The 18,390-nt window shown below is 37.0% G+C and overlaps 1 protein-coding gene across 7 annotated transcripts in view; it reads right to left on the reverse strand.

Moving 5' to 3' along the window:
* Positions 1-18,390, reverse strand: part of PTPRM (protein tyrosine phosphatase receptor type M) — an 895,627-nt gene that overhangs the window by 425,134 nt on the left and 452,103 nt on the right. For all 7 annotated transcript variants that reach the window (XM_036880717.2, XM_057504052.1, XM_057504051.1 and 4 more), the window contains exon 6: positions 258-432. In XM_036880717.2, coding sequence (XP_036736612.2) covers positions 258-432 — 175 coding nt within the window. The remainder of the gene's footprint in view (positions 1-257; positions 433-18,390) is intronic.

Genomic DNA, 18,390 nt, shown 5'->3' on the forward strand with positions numbered 1-18,390 from the left:
TGGCAGAAAAACTTGCCAAGAGCTAATTCACTGCTTTGTATGCAACGAAACCAACATAAATAAAATACATTTTCCAAAAATACAGCTCATGGGCAAACTTTGTACTTAAAATGCAATCCATCAATAAAGCCTGTCACCAAACTACAGTTCAGAAACAGCCAAGGATAAGTTTGAGCTTTAAATGAATAATAAATTCACAATGATTTAACACACCTATTTTAATGGACTATTTTCAGGTATAAAAATGCTTTAAATACCTTTAACTACCAATTCTGCATAGTTTGATATTCCAACACCTCCTTCAGTGCGAATCATGCAGCGGTACTTTCCAGCATCTCGTTTTGTTGTATTCACGACATTAAATGAAGCTATAAACCGCCGGGAACTAGTCACCTTTATTTCCTTCAGAGGAGCATCTCGTACATCGATGCCCTGTAAAAGAGGGGGTAGGGAGGACAAAATTGAACCATATCAGCTGTCATACTGAACCAGTAACACACCTGATCGCCTATTATCAATGTTATTTCTATGCACATCTTGGTTTGGCTGGTTATTACCCATGGGCCGTTGTTCCAGGAGAACAGCTGGCCAGGAAACTGAAATTATGCATGATCAACACTTTCAAGATTGAAGGATTCAAAATTACGTGTGCAGAAATGTCTTGTTTTTGCCTCTTCAAGATATTGTGTTAAATTAGTTCAACAGGAGAGAAAACGCATATGGAAAAATTCTTAATTTTGTTCCCAAACTATCCACATTTAGTCATAACACTTTACCTCATGTCTTTATGCTTGGCTAAGAAACAAAATTAATTCACACCCTACCCTATTACTGACCTCATTTTATAGATGAACAAATAAACAAGTTATCAAAAATTGCATTAAAAGCACAAGTAGGTATTAGCATATTCCCTATCCAACATCATAATATGTTTGATATGCATTAGCATATCACCTAAACTTCATGATGTTCTTCCCTGATATATAAAAATCAACCAGAATTAGATGCTTTATGTGATAATGAAATGCTACAACAGAAGTTCTTCTCCACAACCCATTAGTCCCTGTACCACATAAAGCACATTCTATCACTGGGGCAACTTTGTCTTACACGGTCCCCAAAATGTTAAGTCAGTCTTTGGTTATGCACACTTAGAACTCCATTCTATGCTTCCTACAGTTGAAAGCCTCAAAAGAAGGCTACAGATTTCAGTTTGGTATTTTGTTTTTTAAAAATTATCACAAAAGAGTCTATTGTTATTATTATGCAAGTATTAAGTAGAAAACAATTGTCAAAGACCTTAAGGCTAATGCATGATGTCAAGCACTGTGTCCATCTACTCAACATCTATTACATTCATCATGCAAGCAACCATTTTGGGGTGCCAGTCACATGCTCTCACTGTTGAAGACTCTAGGCTCACAATAGAAGAGTGGTTGCTCTGCTCTTGGCCTTCAGTTAGTGGGAAATATACCCTTGAAATGACTACATAATCACAAATACTGGCCTCTGAGGTAAAGAGACAGACAGGTGGCTGGCAGAAATCATCATGTGGACCATCTTTACATATGGCGGCCATGGGAGGCCAGTTTGAGAATTAACGTTGGAGCTGAGCTCTGAAGGGTAAGGAGGAGATCAACAGGCATGGGGAGAAGGAACATTCTAGTCAAAGGAAACAGGAAGCCTGAGATATTTCAAAACTGCAGGAGGCTTTGGATGAAATCAAGACAGCCAGTGGAACCGGGAAGGCAGGCAAACACCTGTGCATTCAGGGACTGGCAGCTACATTTTAAGAGATTTCTATTTATATATATGAAAATGCTAGGCTACAAATAATAAAACTTGTCTGGTTTACTCGGTGATTCATCCTATACAAGGTCATTTAAAAGCTTTCAGCAGTGTTAACTCCTTTGGCAGTATGTCCTGATAGACATGAAGTCAGGAGGGGGGCTGAGCAGGGTGCCAGACTTAACTTTGAAGTAATTTACCTTCCTAAAGCCTCCTTTCCTCAATTGTAACAAGCAGATGATACAAGATGATACACTTTCAGAAAAGTTGTGAGGATTTAAAAATAAGTGCAAGGACACTGGCATAATGATTGGCCTTACACATCACCCCTGAATTCTGGACTACCTGAGTGACAATGAGAAGGGCAGACAGGCTGTCAAAATATGATCTTTATTACAGATGAACCTGATATTGCAGCATATGACTGATATGCAGTCACAAAGAGCTTGCCAATACTGAAACACAGAATGAAACAGACTCACCCACCCAGCCGCAGGCCACACTAGAAAACCACAAGGCCTCCCATGTGTTAGGTGCTGCTCTAAAACTCACAGGACGGAGGTACAGGGTTCCTATAGGAAGCTAGCTCCCAAAGATGGGGTTGGACTGTGCATGCTCACAGCTTCCTTCCAGGGCAGCTCCGGTGTGGGCAGAGAAAAGGCATCAGGGGTGCTGCATTAGTATGGTTCCTGCCACAGTGAAGGAAACATCAGTAGCAGGGAAGAAGAGTTCCACCAAATCATCTTTAGTATTAGCTGTCAAAAGAGCCTTGTTAATAGCTTAAAAATTCATAAATCAGAACATGAAGTTCCATATATCTTATATGCCTATGTGTGTCTTGTTTTTTACTAACTCCCCTAAATTTGGTCTGACAGACAGTGCCAAGAAGTTAGAAAGACAAAATAAAATAAAATCAATCTCCCATTATTAATTAATATGACAGGAGAAAGGATTCCCTTCTGCATTCCATACATTCAGTCTTTCATCCTCTCTCCCAAATGAATAAATATTCAAATTCTACCTAAAGGTGTAACCTTACACACATTCCATAAAATTCAGTGTTTTTTTTCCAAACTGAAAAAAAAAGTCTCATCTCCAGTTTTGAAATGAAAATTAAGCTCATGAAAGGCAGAGTTTATATCTGTAAGCATTTGTTTTGTTTATTAAAATAACAGAAAGACTATTTATTTACTTACTTATGGCACGAATCTTTTAAGAATACACTTCTTTAGGAATCCTGTAACGCTTTTCCTAATAGAATAAGCTTATCTCAAAAGAATGTTTAATCAAAAGTGTACTGAGGGCACTAAAGTGTAAGAAAACCTTCTTTTTGGATTCATACGTATGTTGAGAGAACTGCTACTTCAAAATTGTTGTCTTCATGGCACAGATTTATCCTTTAAAATAAGCAGCTTCAAACTATAAGTCTACACAGCTCTAATGAGTCACATGAAGTTTCAGGAATGGGCCTTTAAAAAAAAAAATCCCATGAATTTAATCACACAGAAAGTTAGAGTGAGTGTCTTCCAGAGAAATGGGCCATAGTAAAGAAAACCCAAGTGCTAACTAATAATCATTTTAGCTTAGGACTCACACCAAATTGTAAATCTTGCTCAAGTCTGCAGGTTATTTTGTATTAAATCAGTTGCATGTATGTGGATCCAAGCATTCATTCAAACAACACTAATAAAAAGCTTCTGTGAGACAGGCAATCTATCATATCCAGGGAACATGGAGTTAAAAAGAATAATCTCTTATTTAACTAAAGTTAGTATAGTTAGAAAAATAGACAAGAATGGCAGTGATTACAGTACAGAGCAATGAACTTCATAACACAGTAAATACAGGGAAAGGGAACCTCTCAGGAAAAGGGGAGAGGATTGTGAGGCTGGCTTTCTAGAAAACACTGCTTGAGGCCAGGCTTGAGGACGCACAGTGGTTTCTCAGGCAATGAGAAAGGAGTAAAGGAAGAGTTGTGCAAAGTCAGGAGCCAGGAAATGCTGGACTTCAGAGGAAGCATAATTGATTCCAGACAGAACAGAGGAGCTTCTAGGAATGGTAGGTGATGAAGCTGGAAAGATAAACACAGTGTAGGCCACACCAAGGAATATGATGTGTTGAGAATTATAGTTTACCCTAATGCCAGGTGTGTCAGGATTTTAGGCAAAAGTTGGACCTAAATACATTTATGGGTATAGAAATGGATGGAAGGAAAGACTATGGGAGCCCAATTGCTGCCAAGGGACACTGGTCATAATTTTCTCAGAAACCACAGTAAAATGTGACAAAAAGATGAAAAAGAAGGTTTGCCGAGACATAGGATATAAAAATTTTTTCAAAGTGTGTTTCAGTGCAGTAACGTCTTTCTCTTCTAGCAGACTATTGCATCTTCAAGGTCAAGAAACATATCATAGTCACTTTGTGTACATGGAATAGAAGAAAGAACTCAATAAATACCTGCTGACTTTAGAATCACAGCCCCAGTAGAAAAAATATCCCATAAGTAGAAATATGAGGTTGTTAAATTAACGAATCTTTTACCCTATACTTTAAAACTGGACAACTAATCTTTATTTACAAGGGAGACGAATAGGGAAACTAAAGGATATTTAAGCGGTTCTGTGTGTTCCTCGGTCAGCAACAGTGCCCACTCATTATGGCTACAGTAGGCGGAATGATGGCTCCCAAAGATGTCTCCTCCCTAGTTCCCAGAGCCTGTGAATATGTTTCCTTTATAACAAAAGGGACTTTGCAGATGTAATTAAAAGAAGGATCTGGAGATGGGAAGATTATGCTAGATTATTAAAGTGGGCCCAATCTAATTACAAGGTAGGAGAAAAGTAGGAGGGTCCAATGCAGAAGAAAGAGATGTGACTCAGGAAGCAAAGTTTCAGTTGATATGATTTGAAGATGGAAGAAGGGACCATGAGCCATGAATGAAGAAGGTCTCTAGGTGCTACAAAGAGCAAGGAATAGATTCTCCTTTACAGGTTCCAGAAGGAACCAGGGCTGCCATCACCTTACTTTAGGACTTTTGATCTCCAGAATTGTAAGACAATAAAGCCACTAAATTTGTTACAGCAGCAATAGGACACTAATACAATTGCCATAGAATAATGTAAAAGTTTGTGACTTTTTGAAGATGTGTAGTAATCATGAGCCAGGATTTGTCAGAGCTACATAGCAAATCTTTAAGATTGGTTTAGGTGTTGTGGGCTAGCAGTAGTTCCACTGGAAAGCCATTTCTGTAGCCAAAACAGTAGAACAGAAGTTGGAGGACTCACACTTCTCAACTTTAAAACTTACTACAAAGCTGCAGAAATCAAAAGTTCAGTGTGGCATTGGCATAAGGACAGACACAGACCAATGTAATAGAATGGAGAGTCCAGAATAAATCCTCACATATATGGTCAGTGGATTTTCAACACGGGTGCCATGACCACTCAATAGGGAAGTGATAGTCTTCTCAACAATCCAAGTGCAAAAAATATCCACATACAAAAGAATGAAGTTGGATCCTTATTTTCTACCATATACAAAAATTAACTCAAAATGGATCAAGTATCTAAAATCAAGAACTATAAATCTTGTGGAAGAAAATATAAGGATAAATTATCATGATGTTGTTGGATTTGGAACTGATTTCTTAAATATAATGCCATAATCACAGACAACAAAAGAAAAGTCTGATGAATCAGACTTCAACAAACAAAAAGTTTGTGCAAAGGACACTATTAAGAGAGTGAAAAGACAACCAACAGAATGGGAAAATTATTTATAAATCATATTTCTGATACTGGATTAATATCTCAAATACATAAAGAAGTCATATAACTCAACAACAACAAAGAAACAAGCAATCCAATTTAAAAGTGGGCAAAGGACTTAAAATAGACATTTGCCCCAAAGAAGATACACAAATGGCTAATAAGCACATGAAAAGATGCTCAATCCCATTAGTCAATAGGGAAATGCAAATCAAGACCACAATGAGATACCACTTCATATCTAGCAGGATGGCTATTTTCAAAAAGGAAAGAAGGAACTAAGGGAGGGAGGGAGGAAGGCAGGAAGGGAGGGAAGGAGGAAGGGAGGGAGGGAAGAGAGGAGAGAAATAAGTGTTGGCAAGGATGTAGAGAAATTGGAACCCTTACATATTGCTGGTAGGAATGAAATATGGTACATCCACTATGGAAAACAGTTTGGCAATTCTTCAAGAAGGTAAACATAGAATTATATTACTCAGTAATTCAACTCCTAGATATTACCCAAAAGAATTGAAAATAGGGACTCAGATACTTATATGGCATGTTCACAGCAGCATTATTTACAATAGCTAAAAGGTAGACAAAAACCCAAGTGTCCACAGATGGATGAATGAATGAACAAAATGTGGTCTACACATATAATAGAATATTATTCAGCCTTAAAAAGGAAGGAAATTTAAACATGCTATAGCATGATTAATCTTGATAATGTTACATTATGTGAAACAAGCCAGTTACAAAATGGCAAATATTCTATGATTACACACTTAGGTCAGGTATTTAGAATTAGCAAATTCATAGGGACAAAAAGTAGAATGGAGGTAACCAGGGGCTAGAGGAGAAGGGGAATGGGTATTATTTCTTAACGGTTTTTGTTTCAGGTGATAGAAAAGTTCTGTTAATAAATAGTGGTAATGGTTACACAACATTGTGGATGAACTTAATGCCACTGAATTGTACACTTAAAAATAGTCTTCATGTTGTGTATATTAAGTCATCACTACCTATTGTAGCTCAATCTCAGTATAAACTCCAGCTTTGCACCTACATTTGAAGATGGCTCTAAAATAACCTGGAGTACAAGTTTAAAATGTTTGCAAAGAATACGTAAAATGTACTTGATAAGTTGAATGGATAATCGAATGTGAGACACAGAGCAGACATGATATGCCCAAGCAGGGACAGAAGAGGAAAGTGAGGGAGAAAGGCTTTATTCAGCCAGGTGGGTTGGAGCAAACACACAATCCAGATGGCAGAGCCCTATAGATGTCCACAAGATACCAGACCCACCTGGAGTGGTGCAGAGATACAAAAATATAGTCTAAGGACAATAAAATGAGAAGATGAATAATTTTTAAATTCAAACATTTATTACAGAAACTTTTTTTTTTTAAACAGTGAAAATAAAAATATGGACATTAAAAAAAACTCTATACAATCCCATCTTCTAAAGACAAATATCATAAATATTTTAGGGTATTTTAGTTTTTCCATGACACATTATTTTAATTTAAATAATGTTTGAAATTGTGGCCCAAAATATATATATATATAAGGTTTTAATTCTTTGTTTAAACTTCCTGTGATATCTGTAGAATTCTTCATAGCATTAAACAATTTCACAAACATGCTTTTTAATGTTTCCCATTAAATGATTATAGACACTATTTATGTAAATATTTCCCTATTGCTCTACATTTAAATTATTTCTATTTGTCACTATTATAAATGATCTTAGGACAATTACTATTTCCTAAAATTATTAGGTCAAAGAGAATGAAATGTTTTAATTTTTTTTTTCAATAACTAGCATAAAAGGCTCTACAGAGAGTTATTTATTTACAAAAATTGTACATTTTTAGTGAGAGTACAAAAGACACCTACAATCATTTTTAATTCCTTTCAGATATTGCAAACAGAGAAAACAAGACAGAGAATTGGTCTAAATTTTAAGTTGACCTTTTCTTACTAATATTTCCAAAATAGTATACAATGAAAACAAACAAACAAACAAACAGACAGACAAACCTCAGCTTATCTTGGGTAAAAGATCAAATATTCAGAAAAATATTTCTATTTATTTTTGTAGTACTGCATGGCTTCTACAGCACAAATCCAGTTATTCTCTTTCTATATAGCAATTTAAAATTAAAATGAATCCCATTTTTAATATTTTCAAAATAAATTTCAAGATAATTTCAATGATAAATTCCCCATAATATTCTGAGATGCAGTACAGCAGCCTCTTTCCACAGAACAAGGATATTCCTTGAAAGTCACATCTTTAATATCCATAAATAGATATTTCTAAAAATGAAATATACAAACCAAACTAAGTAAGATTAAATGTGATTAAGAAAATTTAACTGAAGAGCATGTAGCATGACTAAAATATATACTTAAGGATTAGGCATGCACAGCAATATTTAAATATCTGTAAGATTAATCACTCAGATTGATGCATATCATCTAAATTTGTGGTATTACCAGTAATTTCAGACAAGTAGAAAGTCCCACTGTGAAACTGCAGGCTGGAATAACCACCTAAAGACTAGCAACCATTGAGGCCTCACAGAAGATGAATGAAACAAGCAGAGAACAAACCACAAAAGTTTAAAGGAGGCAGGAGAGCATCAGAAGAGGCGGGAAGACTGAAGGAAGAAAAGGAAGAAAGAGGGAAAAATCAGACGTACAAAGAAGAAAAGGGGGAAAATACAGTAGTCCCTCCTTCTGTACGTGGCATGTGTCCCCAGATCCCCAGTGGATGCCTGAAACCACGGACACTATTGAATCCTATATATACTATGTTTTTTGTACATATGCATACCTATGATAAAATTTCATTTATAAATCAGGTACAATAAGAGATTGATAAAAGTAACTAATAACATAAAACAACTATAAAAATATACCGCAAGAAAAGTTATGTGAACTTGGTCTCTTCTCTCTCAAAATATCTTATTGCATTGTACTCACCCCTCTCCTTGTGATGATGTGAGGTGATAAAGTTCCTGCTTGATGAAGTGAAGTGAGGTGAATGCCAGAGGCACTGTGACATAGTGCTAGGCTACTACTGAACTGACGATACATCAGAGGGACTATCATCTGCTTCCAGACCACAGTTGACCAAAGGTAACTGAAACCATGGGTAAAGCTGTCAGGAAACTACTATTGTATAAAGACAGAAGATCCAAAAGGAATAGGGAGGAAGCGGGTGAAGAGAGGAAACAGAGCGAGCACAGCGGAGGAAAGGGTCGCAGATGGCAGGGAAAGAGAGCACAGAGATGAGAGCAGCCCAAATGCCCAAGCACAGGAGAAATGCCCACAGGGAGGAAGAGCCGCTCCTGAAAAAACTTTTATTCTTTTCCTTTGAAATCTTGCCATTTATACTTTAATAGTAGTCTCCTTATTTCTTGATGCTGAAAAGACTTGCCATACCAGCAGTATCTTTAGGTCCTGTGTTAGCTCAATTATAGAGATGTATACGGAAGCAGCCCATAGCTGGGTTAATGAGGAGAATGATAGAATGTCCTCTGAGTACAGATGGGGATGGAGGGGAGCAATCTCACCCTTTACCTCGTTTGTGTCAAATCCTATTTCTTGGCCCTTAGGAAGGAAGAAGACAGTGTTTACCACCATTGGCAAGGCATCAGGCAGCACTGCCTATGACATCTCCAGAGACAAGAGGAGAGCAACATGGGACAGGTGCAAGGAGAGTCAGGTGGACTAGAAACCTGTGAACAACCAGAGTTTGCGGCTGCCTGTCAGCATGGTGCTGGAGTATATGGCTGGAGAATTGGCACAAGGTTATTTCCTTGACTCTCCCAACATGTCCATTAATGTCTCTGACAAAGTCACAGATGTGGTCGTCAAATGTACACGTACAGTTAACCAGCAGATGGTGAGTAAAATGGGGTAAAAGAAAAAGATATCTACAAAGCCTAACAATGAACTTCAAGACAAACATCTATCAAAATGTAAACCAATCCTACATTTTCCTATAAAATAAGACTTTAAGGTAACTGGAGACATGACTTAGGAGTGTCTTCATTACTTAAAGGTATACAAAGATTGTGAAGGGTTTTTTTTTCTTAAACCTAATTCAATTTTAGTTGTATTAATAGAAACAAAGTATCTGGAGAGGTGGTGCTAGGGGCACCCCAGAATAAAGTGTTGCATTCTGGGTACCCCACTCTTCTGGGGAGCATACGAGAAGTGGGCTTGCTCAGAGGAATGTGACCAGGATGTTGACACACCTGTCCTCTCCATAGGTAGAGAGCTGGTAAGCATCTGGGAACAGATGACTCAAGAGGGAGAGGGGAGCTGTCTTTCAAGGGTAAAAAATGGGAACGGTTCATGGGGTTCTGTCACTTATAGGAAACTTGGGGTAATATGTGGCTCAGAATTCAGATTTGTTTTTAATTTTAAAATGATCACATTGATAATTCTGCATAAAATCATGAGTATTCAAAAATGTGCAGGTTTGGCAACTAAATGAAATATGGAGAACTATCAGTGTTCAGACTTTTGGCATGAAAGAGAACTCCAAGATGCACACAGCCAGTCCTACCCACCTTCACACTCAGTCACCATCGCCCCCCCTCACACCCCCAGGATCACTCTGCCATGACACCCAACTCTGCTTACCTGGGCTCCAGCCACACTCAGCCCCTTGCTGCCTCTTTACCACGCAAGCCTGCTCCTCCTCCTGGAACCCCCCCACCAACTTGTCCTCAGCTCCCTTCAGTCACTGCTCAAACACACTCTCGATGAGGCCTGCCCACACCCTAGATTTAAACAGAAACCTGCCCCTGCATGGCACTGTTGTGCCCTCTGTCCCACCCCTCCTCCTATCCGAATGCTACTGATCCCTTCCTAACAGACTACACTGCTTACTTATCATGGTCACTGTCTATCTCCCCCCATAGGATAGAAATCCCATAAAGGCAGGGAACTTTGCCAAGTTTTTACTGCTCTATCTCCAGTGCAGGAACCATGCCTGGCACACCCTAGGGAGGTTGGTGGTAATACCAAAAGTGACTGAGGCAGTAAATGGGTGACTGAACAAGTTGATCTTAAGATGCCTTTTGGTCCCCAGATACCCTTCCTCAGGTCAGAATTAAATAGGGGAGCACGAGGAATTTTCTCAGATGCAGGAAGGTGTGAGAAGGCATGGAATTCCCTTTTCCTGTCTGCCTTTCCCCAAGACAGGGATGACCAGACAGGATGATGTGCTCAGAAACTCAGGTACTCCTGAGCATCTAAAAGCTGATGGTGAACTTCTGTTATTCTGGCAGAACAAAATGATGAAAATGTACACTGGGTAGAGATAGCAAATTTTGTCAGCCAGTTTTCTCTCAATTTGCAGAGTTGGAAGAGGCAGCTCTGCCCGGGACTGGAGCGCTTTGTTCTTAATAGCATTACAGCAGGGCAATGAGAAATCACCAAGGATGGACATGTAGGTTGATCTTTAGAATATTCAGAGTTTATTGTGAGAGAGCGAGCCTAGGACATAATTGCTGGGAACAAAAACTCCATACTCTGTGCAAAGCACTTGAATGGCCAGGGTTGTCAAAGAGATGCCAACCCATCCTGGGCTAACTTAATGACACAACTGTAATGGCCATGTCTGCATGTCAGAGAGGAAATGACCTCACTGGGTTAGACACAGCTTTTTACAAAAGCAGTAGTATCTTTAAACAAGCATGTATTTCAACTTGAGCAAGCCAGAAAAAAGGTACTGACAGTTATTTAAATTAGGCTTACAGCCTTCTTTAGGCAAGGGACTAACTCTAGGACTTCTAAATGAGCAGTAATTCACCAGCAGAAAGATACATATTAAGTCTTTCAGAAATAGTTTTGTAATAATCAGAGCAATGACTGCAAGAAATTGAGGTCTGGGAAGTGAGCAGTACTTGGAGCAAAATGAGACATTTTGGAGCTGTTCTGAGTGCACAGGCTTAGAAGAGATATGGGCCAGTCACCCTTCCCCAACTGACAGGTGGGATTAAACTGCACTTCTGTTTATTTAATAGAGAAAATAGTCTGTATTGCCCCACTTTCAAATATACCCATTTGTAAGGTACTAATTGAAATTCTTACTGCTGGGATCACTAAGAAAATATCATCAGGGTCTGGAATAATTGTGTTTAAAACATTTTATATAAGCTAAATCTGAGAGTAACTGAAAACCTTAACAAATCTACTTTCTAGAGCCCACGGGTTTATTTTATTTTAATAACTAAGATAGTACTGACCTCTTATTTCTAGGCCATAAGCAAGCTAACCCAAATATTTATCAATTTGGAATATGAGGAACAGAAGTTCTTATGTTATCATATACTGTGAATATATACTGACAAGTATACTTTAATTGGCTAATGGATACACACATAGCCAAAGTAATAAATTATTCACAGGCATGTTCAAGTAAAAAATTTGATTATGGAAATTCAGAGACTCATTGTGATATTTAGGTCCAGTTCATTTCATTATATATTTACAATATTTGAACAATATTATATAACCAACCAATGTTTAAATCTTTCTTATTAGTTCACCTAAATAATGTAGGATATACATAATAAATGCAGTAATTATAAATTCCAATGAAATTAGAAATCCTTTAGTCTTAAAATCAAACATCCAACTCTTGACCAGATTAACTGAGCCCATCAAACTAAGAAGGCTGACACTGCCTGATATTTCCTGTTAGGTTAAAGTTTTGGGTTTGCAAGGCAAGGACTCCACCTTGTTTACTTCAAAACTGTAATAATGGCATTCTAATTTAACATAATTGTTAATAATCTCAGACTATGCTAGTCATGAACATGGCTAAACATCATTTTCTCCCAATTGATATGCCTTAAAATACACAACCCTTTCTGAAAACATAGTTGAAAGAAGATAAAGATGCAAGGTAAAGAAGGCTAAAGGCTTTGTAGTTCTGGATTTCCATTGGAATTGCCAACATGATCTCAGGACATGTTTTATGTTTAAATGTGTGTATGTCTGCATATGTATACATGCTAACTTGGAAGATCCAGAAACAATAAACAGTAGTAATGAGGACCTCTGTGCTCAGATTATAATTTCTGATTACCAGGTCTCACTAAAAAACAACAAAACAAAACAGGGCTCACTGGAAAATGGCTGATCCTAGGTCACTAAGGTGAAAATATAAAATCTAAGCCTGAAACATACTGACACACAGAAGACCAAGAAAGCCATCTGAGATGGCTCAAGACAGGGGACACTCACCCTGAGTAAGCCTCTCTATTGAGGGGTAAAAGATTTGAGCAGCAATAAAGATAATAAACTCAATGGATCAAAACACAGCAAGTGTGTTTAAATCCACCCGGTGATAATGATGACAATGAAGACAACAAGAACAATAACACTAATAACACTCTAGGTCACTTTTAGGTGATGTCAGTGAACTACCTCATTATTTTTGAAAACTTGCTCAAGAAGACAAAGCATTTACACCATCTTCTCTCCATGATTTATATATAGGATAACCAATAATTTTATATGGGAGAGCTTTTCTTTTTAGAAGTGTACTAGCAACTAAGCAAATAAGGATGGATATAATTGGACCATTCTGCAACCCCTAATGAATTAATGAACCTAGAAACAATCATAAATGGCCAATAACATCACAAAAGAAAAGAGAGACTCTGCAAGAAATGGCAATAGTCAGTTAAATGATGCTATTAGAGGGCAATAAGGAAAACTAAAACATGGGAAACAGCACAGGGTAAACACAGTTTCAAGAACAATCACCACCACCACAAATGCGGGGAGGGGATGGAGAACCTAAAGATAAAAAGGACTTAGGCAACCCATCACCCACCCGCCAAGTGTTAATTTTACTGCAATTACACTTCAAACAAATTGTTAAAAGGAATAAACTTAAAACATAGTCAAGGAAATGGGCATACTGTTTTTCTAGGGCATACATGGTAATTTTTCTTTAGAGTTCTTTTATTTCAGAACAGGGATTCTGAGGCTAAATCCAGCTCACCTATTTTGTACAACTCATAAGCTAAAAGACTTTTTTACATTTTTTTAATAATTGAAAAAAAATCAAAAGAAGAATATTTTGTGACAATGAAAATTACATGAAATTCAAATTTCAGTGTCCCTACATAAAGCTGCATTGAAAACAGCCAGTCTCATTTACCTGTTGTCTACAGCTGCTGTCCTACCACAATGGGAGAGCTGAAGAGCTGAGACAAAAAAACGTGTGGCCTGCAAAATTAACTATCTATCCTTTTACAGAAAAAGTTTGCCAGCCCACTTTAGAGAAACATTTACAAGTTAAATGATATGATGGCTGAAACAGCTTCAAAATAATCAGAGGGGGAGCAGGTGGAAATACAGGTGAAGCAATTGGCCACATACGGTTATTTGTTGAAATTGGATGCCAAGTATATTAAGTCCATTACATTATTCTTTCAAACTCTGTATTTACAAATTCTTTAATAAAAGTAAGAAGATACTTTTCTTCAAAAATGCAGTTAGGAAATAATCTTCCATTTTTGTATTTCTGAATGACTATTTTAACCATATTTCCCCCAGGAAAACAGACGGTTTTGCTGCTGGCTGGTAAATATGCCAATCAAAGAATCATTTTGTCTAGGTATCATTCTTCCTGTAAAAGAATCAAGCCATTTATGTGGTAAAGGTGCCACCAAAGTAGAAGAGAAAATGCAGTTTGGTGAAGGGGAGCTGAATCCCAGGGGAGTTGCCATATTCTTCTGCAATATTTGCATAACTAGTAGTCATATCCCTCACACATGGGAAGTGTGTAATACTCATTTATTGAATGAAAGCAATAACTTGTTTCCAAATCTTAAGTATAAACAGAAACTTCACTAATTTGTCTCTTGTCCTTTGTGCTTAGTGGGCATAACTTCTTCTAACAGAGACAAACATAATTTTATTACACTTGTACAATAGCCAATTCCCTTTCCTTAGAATGAAAGGTGGCATTTTTATAAGTAGGAGAGATGCAGAGGAGAAAAACTATCTGCTTTATGATTCCAAAGTTCATCTGCTGTAGGAACTGCCTGGCTACCACTGTGTACCTGTCAGAACGTCTACAGCCTTGTCTCAATCAAACTGGGTCACACTAAGATGAAAAACAGCTTGATTTGGTCTCCATTCCATTTCTATGGTCCTAAAGACACTTTTTAAATGAAAATCCATCAAAAGTTATCCAATTTTCTTGCCATCTCAAGGGAGGACTTAAGTATGATTTCCTCTTTCTTTTCCAGATTTGTAATTCCAGATTACCAGACACAAAATCTAGGACTTTCAAGACCACCTAAGGCAGGTACATAAACCTAGCTGAAATGTTTTCCATTTTTTCCTGCCCTTCCAAAAAGAAGAGACAAGAGAGGGAAAAGGGCCCTCACTCGAAGGCCTGGATCACTAAAAGGAGACAGAAGAGGCAGTGTTGTACTCTTAGCCTTCCATCACGGGAATTCTGGAGCCATCTCCATCTTCCCTTCCTGTGGTATAGTTGCAGATTCTGAGAAACAAGAGAAACAAATGAACCTTTTGATGCGTATGAGAAAAGAAACAGGATAAACGCTTTCATAGGATTTATGGTTCTTGGGGCCAAAGCAAGCAGTCCTTAAGATTAATAGTTTGGTGCCTTTCTCTTCTGCCTCCAAAAAGAAGCATCTTGACGTACAGTTTTCAAAGTTCAATTGCTCATCCTGGCCTAGAGACCTTCAGATTGCTGTGGAGGAGAGAGTTCTCCACTGCAGCTACAGCTTTTCCTGTTGCTTCCAGTTCGCAGCACCAGCTGTTTATATCTTTTGTGACTGAGTTAGGTAATGTCACAAAATAAAATTTATTAATTATTTTATCCCAAACTCTCCCCAGACATGTCACACTGTTTCATCAATGTAAAATAAATCTTTACCTTTAAATTAAGATAATTGGAAATCATATGAAGCTAGAACACCTGGTATATGCTTCAAAGGCTTTTGGTGGTTTCAATATTATATTATATTACATATATGGATATTCAACAGACTAAAACAATAATGCATGTGATTTTAACCACTCAAAATTTTAAGGAGCAAATGGTTCCTATAGCAACTGAAGATGGTCTACTCTGTGCATTCGTGGTATTTTCTATGATGGTAAGTGATGTTAAATTTATGCTTTAATGTATATGGTTTAAAAAACCAAAGTCAAGCTTGCCAAGGGAACCATAATTTCACTTCTTTTCAAATCATTTTATAGCTTTTATATATAATAGCAAAATTGTTTGATATACAGTTGTGATTTTTTCCTCATAGTCTATAATAAACTAAACGCCACCAAAAAAGGTTGTCCAAATGTATATATTCCTTAGCACAAAAGCAAGGCAGCATTCCACAATAAAAAATACATTTTAATTTTAAATTCGGATAAAAGCTATCATTTAAATTACTACTTGATGTTTATGAATCCACAAGGACATGTCTGGGTCTTTGTACTATGCAAGTGGCATTATGGTTAAAGATGTAGATTGTGGACTAAAATGGCCTGGTTGTCACCAGCAGGGTCCCATCGAAAAAATTACTGAAACTCCCTGAGCCTCAGTTTCTTCTAAAAATGGGCATATTCAAAGACTTCTCCTAGGAATCAGTTCAGGGAAAAAAAATGCCTGAATATAGCTAGCAGAGTACCTAGCACACAGCAGTGCCAGCAAATAGAGTTGTAATTATTTTATTTCACACACATTTGTTTGAAGTCAGTAATGTAAATACTACTAATATAATTTATAATTTCTTTATAGATGAGCTGTAGTGGGTCAGAGGAGCTAATATTATGAGAATCATTTTCAAGTTACAAAAACCTCAAGATTTTCCTTTTTTCTCAAAAGAAAAGGTTTTAAAATTATCACAGCTCAGAACAGGATTGTGAGAAATTTATCAGCCTGGTGAAAAACACTTTTTCCACAACTGGGTTACTCATACCCAGTTAAGCAGAATTATATATCAAACTCTTACAAGGAAAAAAAAATCTCTAAGCCAATAAACAAAAATGTTCTAATTCCAAGTGAATTTTTCTTTTAGAAAATCAAGCTTCCCAAATTAAGAGCTCCAAATTAAGTATTAATACTGAAATACACTCCATATAAAAAAATGTGTGAAGTGGGTTTCATTCATCAATTACTATGACATAGGTTTACTGTCATGATGACAACTCAAATGAATTTATCCTTGACTGAGGTAGATTTCTATTACCTTTAACTTAGGTCCAATGGCAATTAACTTTTTTAAAGAGGGAATTAGAGAAAAAAACTTTACAACAGAGAATAAAAACATCCAGGGAAAAGGTACAAGAGAGGAAAGTTTAAAGAAGATGATATATGGACCATATTTCCTTCAAAAATCACTCTTACTCCACAGGATATTTGCTTTCTTTCTGAAACAACAGAAGAGACACCACTAGGTTCTATATATATCTCCTCTCAACAAAGACCATCCCACTGGAGATGAACCATAGACCTAAAACAAGCTGGGTTAGTCATATCCAGTTAAACAGAATTATATATCAAACTCTTACAAGGAAAAAAAAATCTCTAAGCCAATAGACAAAAATGTTTTAATCCCAAGTGAATTTGGGATATCCCCTTCTTGGGATCCTTTCTAGACAGAGTTTGTGCCTGTTTTCTTGGTCTAATGGTAGGCCTTTGAGATTTTCCTATAGGTCCAGGCAGTCAGCAACCCAACTGCCATGAGCAGGTTTTTACTGAACATTTGTTATGTGCTGGGCACTATTCTAGGTGCTGTGTTGCAACCACTGTTAAGAGAAGTTCGTAGTAACACCATTTAATATAATATAACATAAACATATTTCATATATATTAATATATAACACCAATTCCTTTAGTATATCTATAAATTGGTGCATGCTATGAAATCATTTTAAAATGCTATGCTGATATCTTAATTCTAATAATAAGCAACAAGCTCTGTTCACTGAAAGAGTAAAAATTATATTATGGTATGATTATTCTAAAGTTAATGCAGATATTTTCACAGTACATTTGAGAATATTTGGTTAAAAGGACATTATTTAAAATAAAGGGTTGCTCAGTGAAGAAAAATGACCAAGTGACAAAATTTAATGATTTGTTAATAAGCAAAAACTATTTATATGTACAATGGACTTTCACTAGCAAATGGAGTTACCTTTAATAAACATTATATTACTGCATTCTATCTTTTATGAACTTTCATTTTCTCATTAATAAAATGAAGAGTTTAATTTGAAGATTGTTCTGAATCCAGATGTTACATAATTTTGTGCTTCTAAAAAGTAAGCCATTTAAAAATGAGAGGGGCCCCAAAAATCTGTTGAGAAAAAAACGATTATTTTCCAGGTTTTCTTTGCCAGCTGCTATTCGCTCAACATGCATATGTCAATCCCATGCTTGATCAAAGCTGCCATTCCTCTTTTTGAAAAGGCATCTCCACTGCTCCTTGCTTTCAGCCATTTGTCCTGGAAGCCAAACCATGTTCATTTCCTACCTACTGCTGAGTTGGATGTGGCAGCCGAGTGCTGTAGATTGAATGCTTGTATCCTCCCTTTCCCCAATTTCATATGATGAAAGCTAACCCCCAAGGTGATGCTATTGGAGGTGGTGCCTTTGGGAAGTAATCAGGTACACATGAGGTCATGAAAGTGGAGTGCCCATGAGGGCATCAGGACTCTTACCAGGGATGATAAACTCACAGCTCTTTCTCTCCACATATGAGAAGGCAGTGAGAAGACTATCTTCAAATCAGGGAGCCAGCCCTCAAACAGAATCCAACCATGATTT

This window comes from Manis pentadactyla, chromosome 6 (assembly GCF_030020395.1).
Source record: "Manis pentadactyla isolate mManPen7 chromosome 6, mManPen7.hap1, whole genome shotgun sequence".
Classification (NCBI taxonomy): domain Eukaryota; kingdom Metazoa; phylum Chordata; class Mammalia; order Pholidota; family Manidae; genus Manis; species Manis pentadactyla.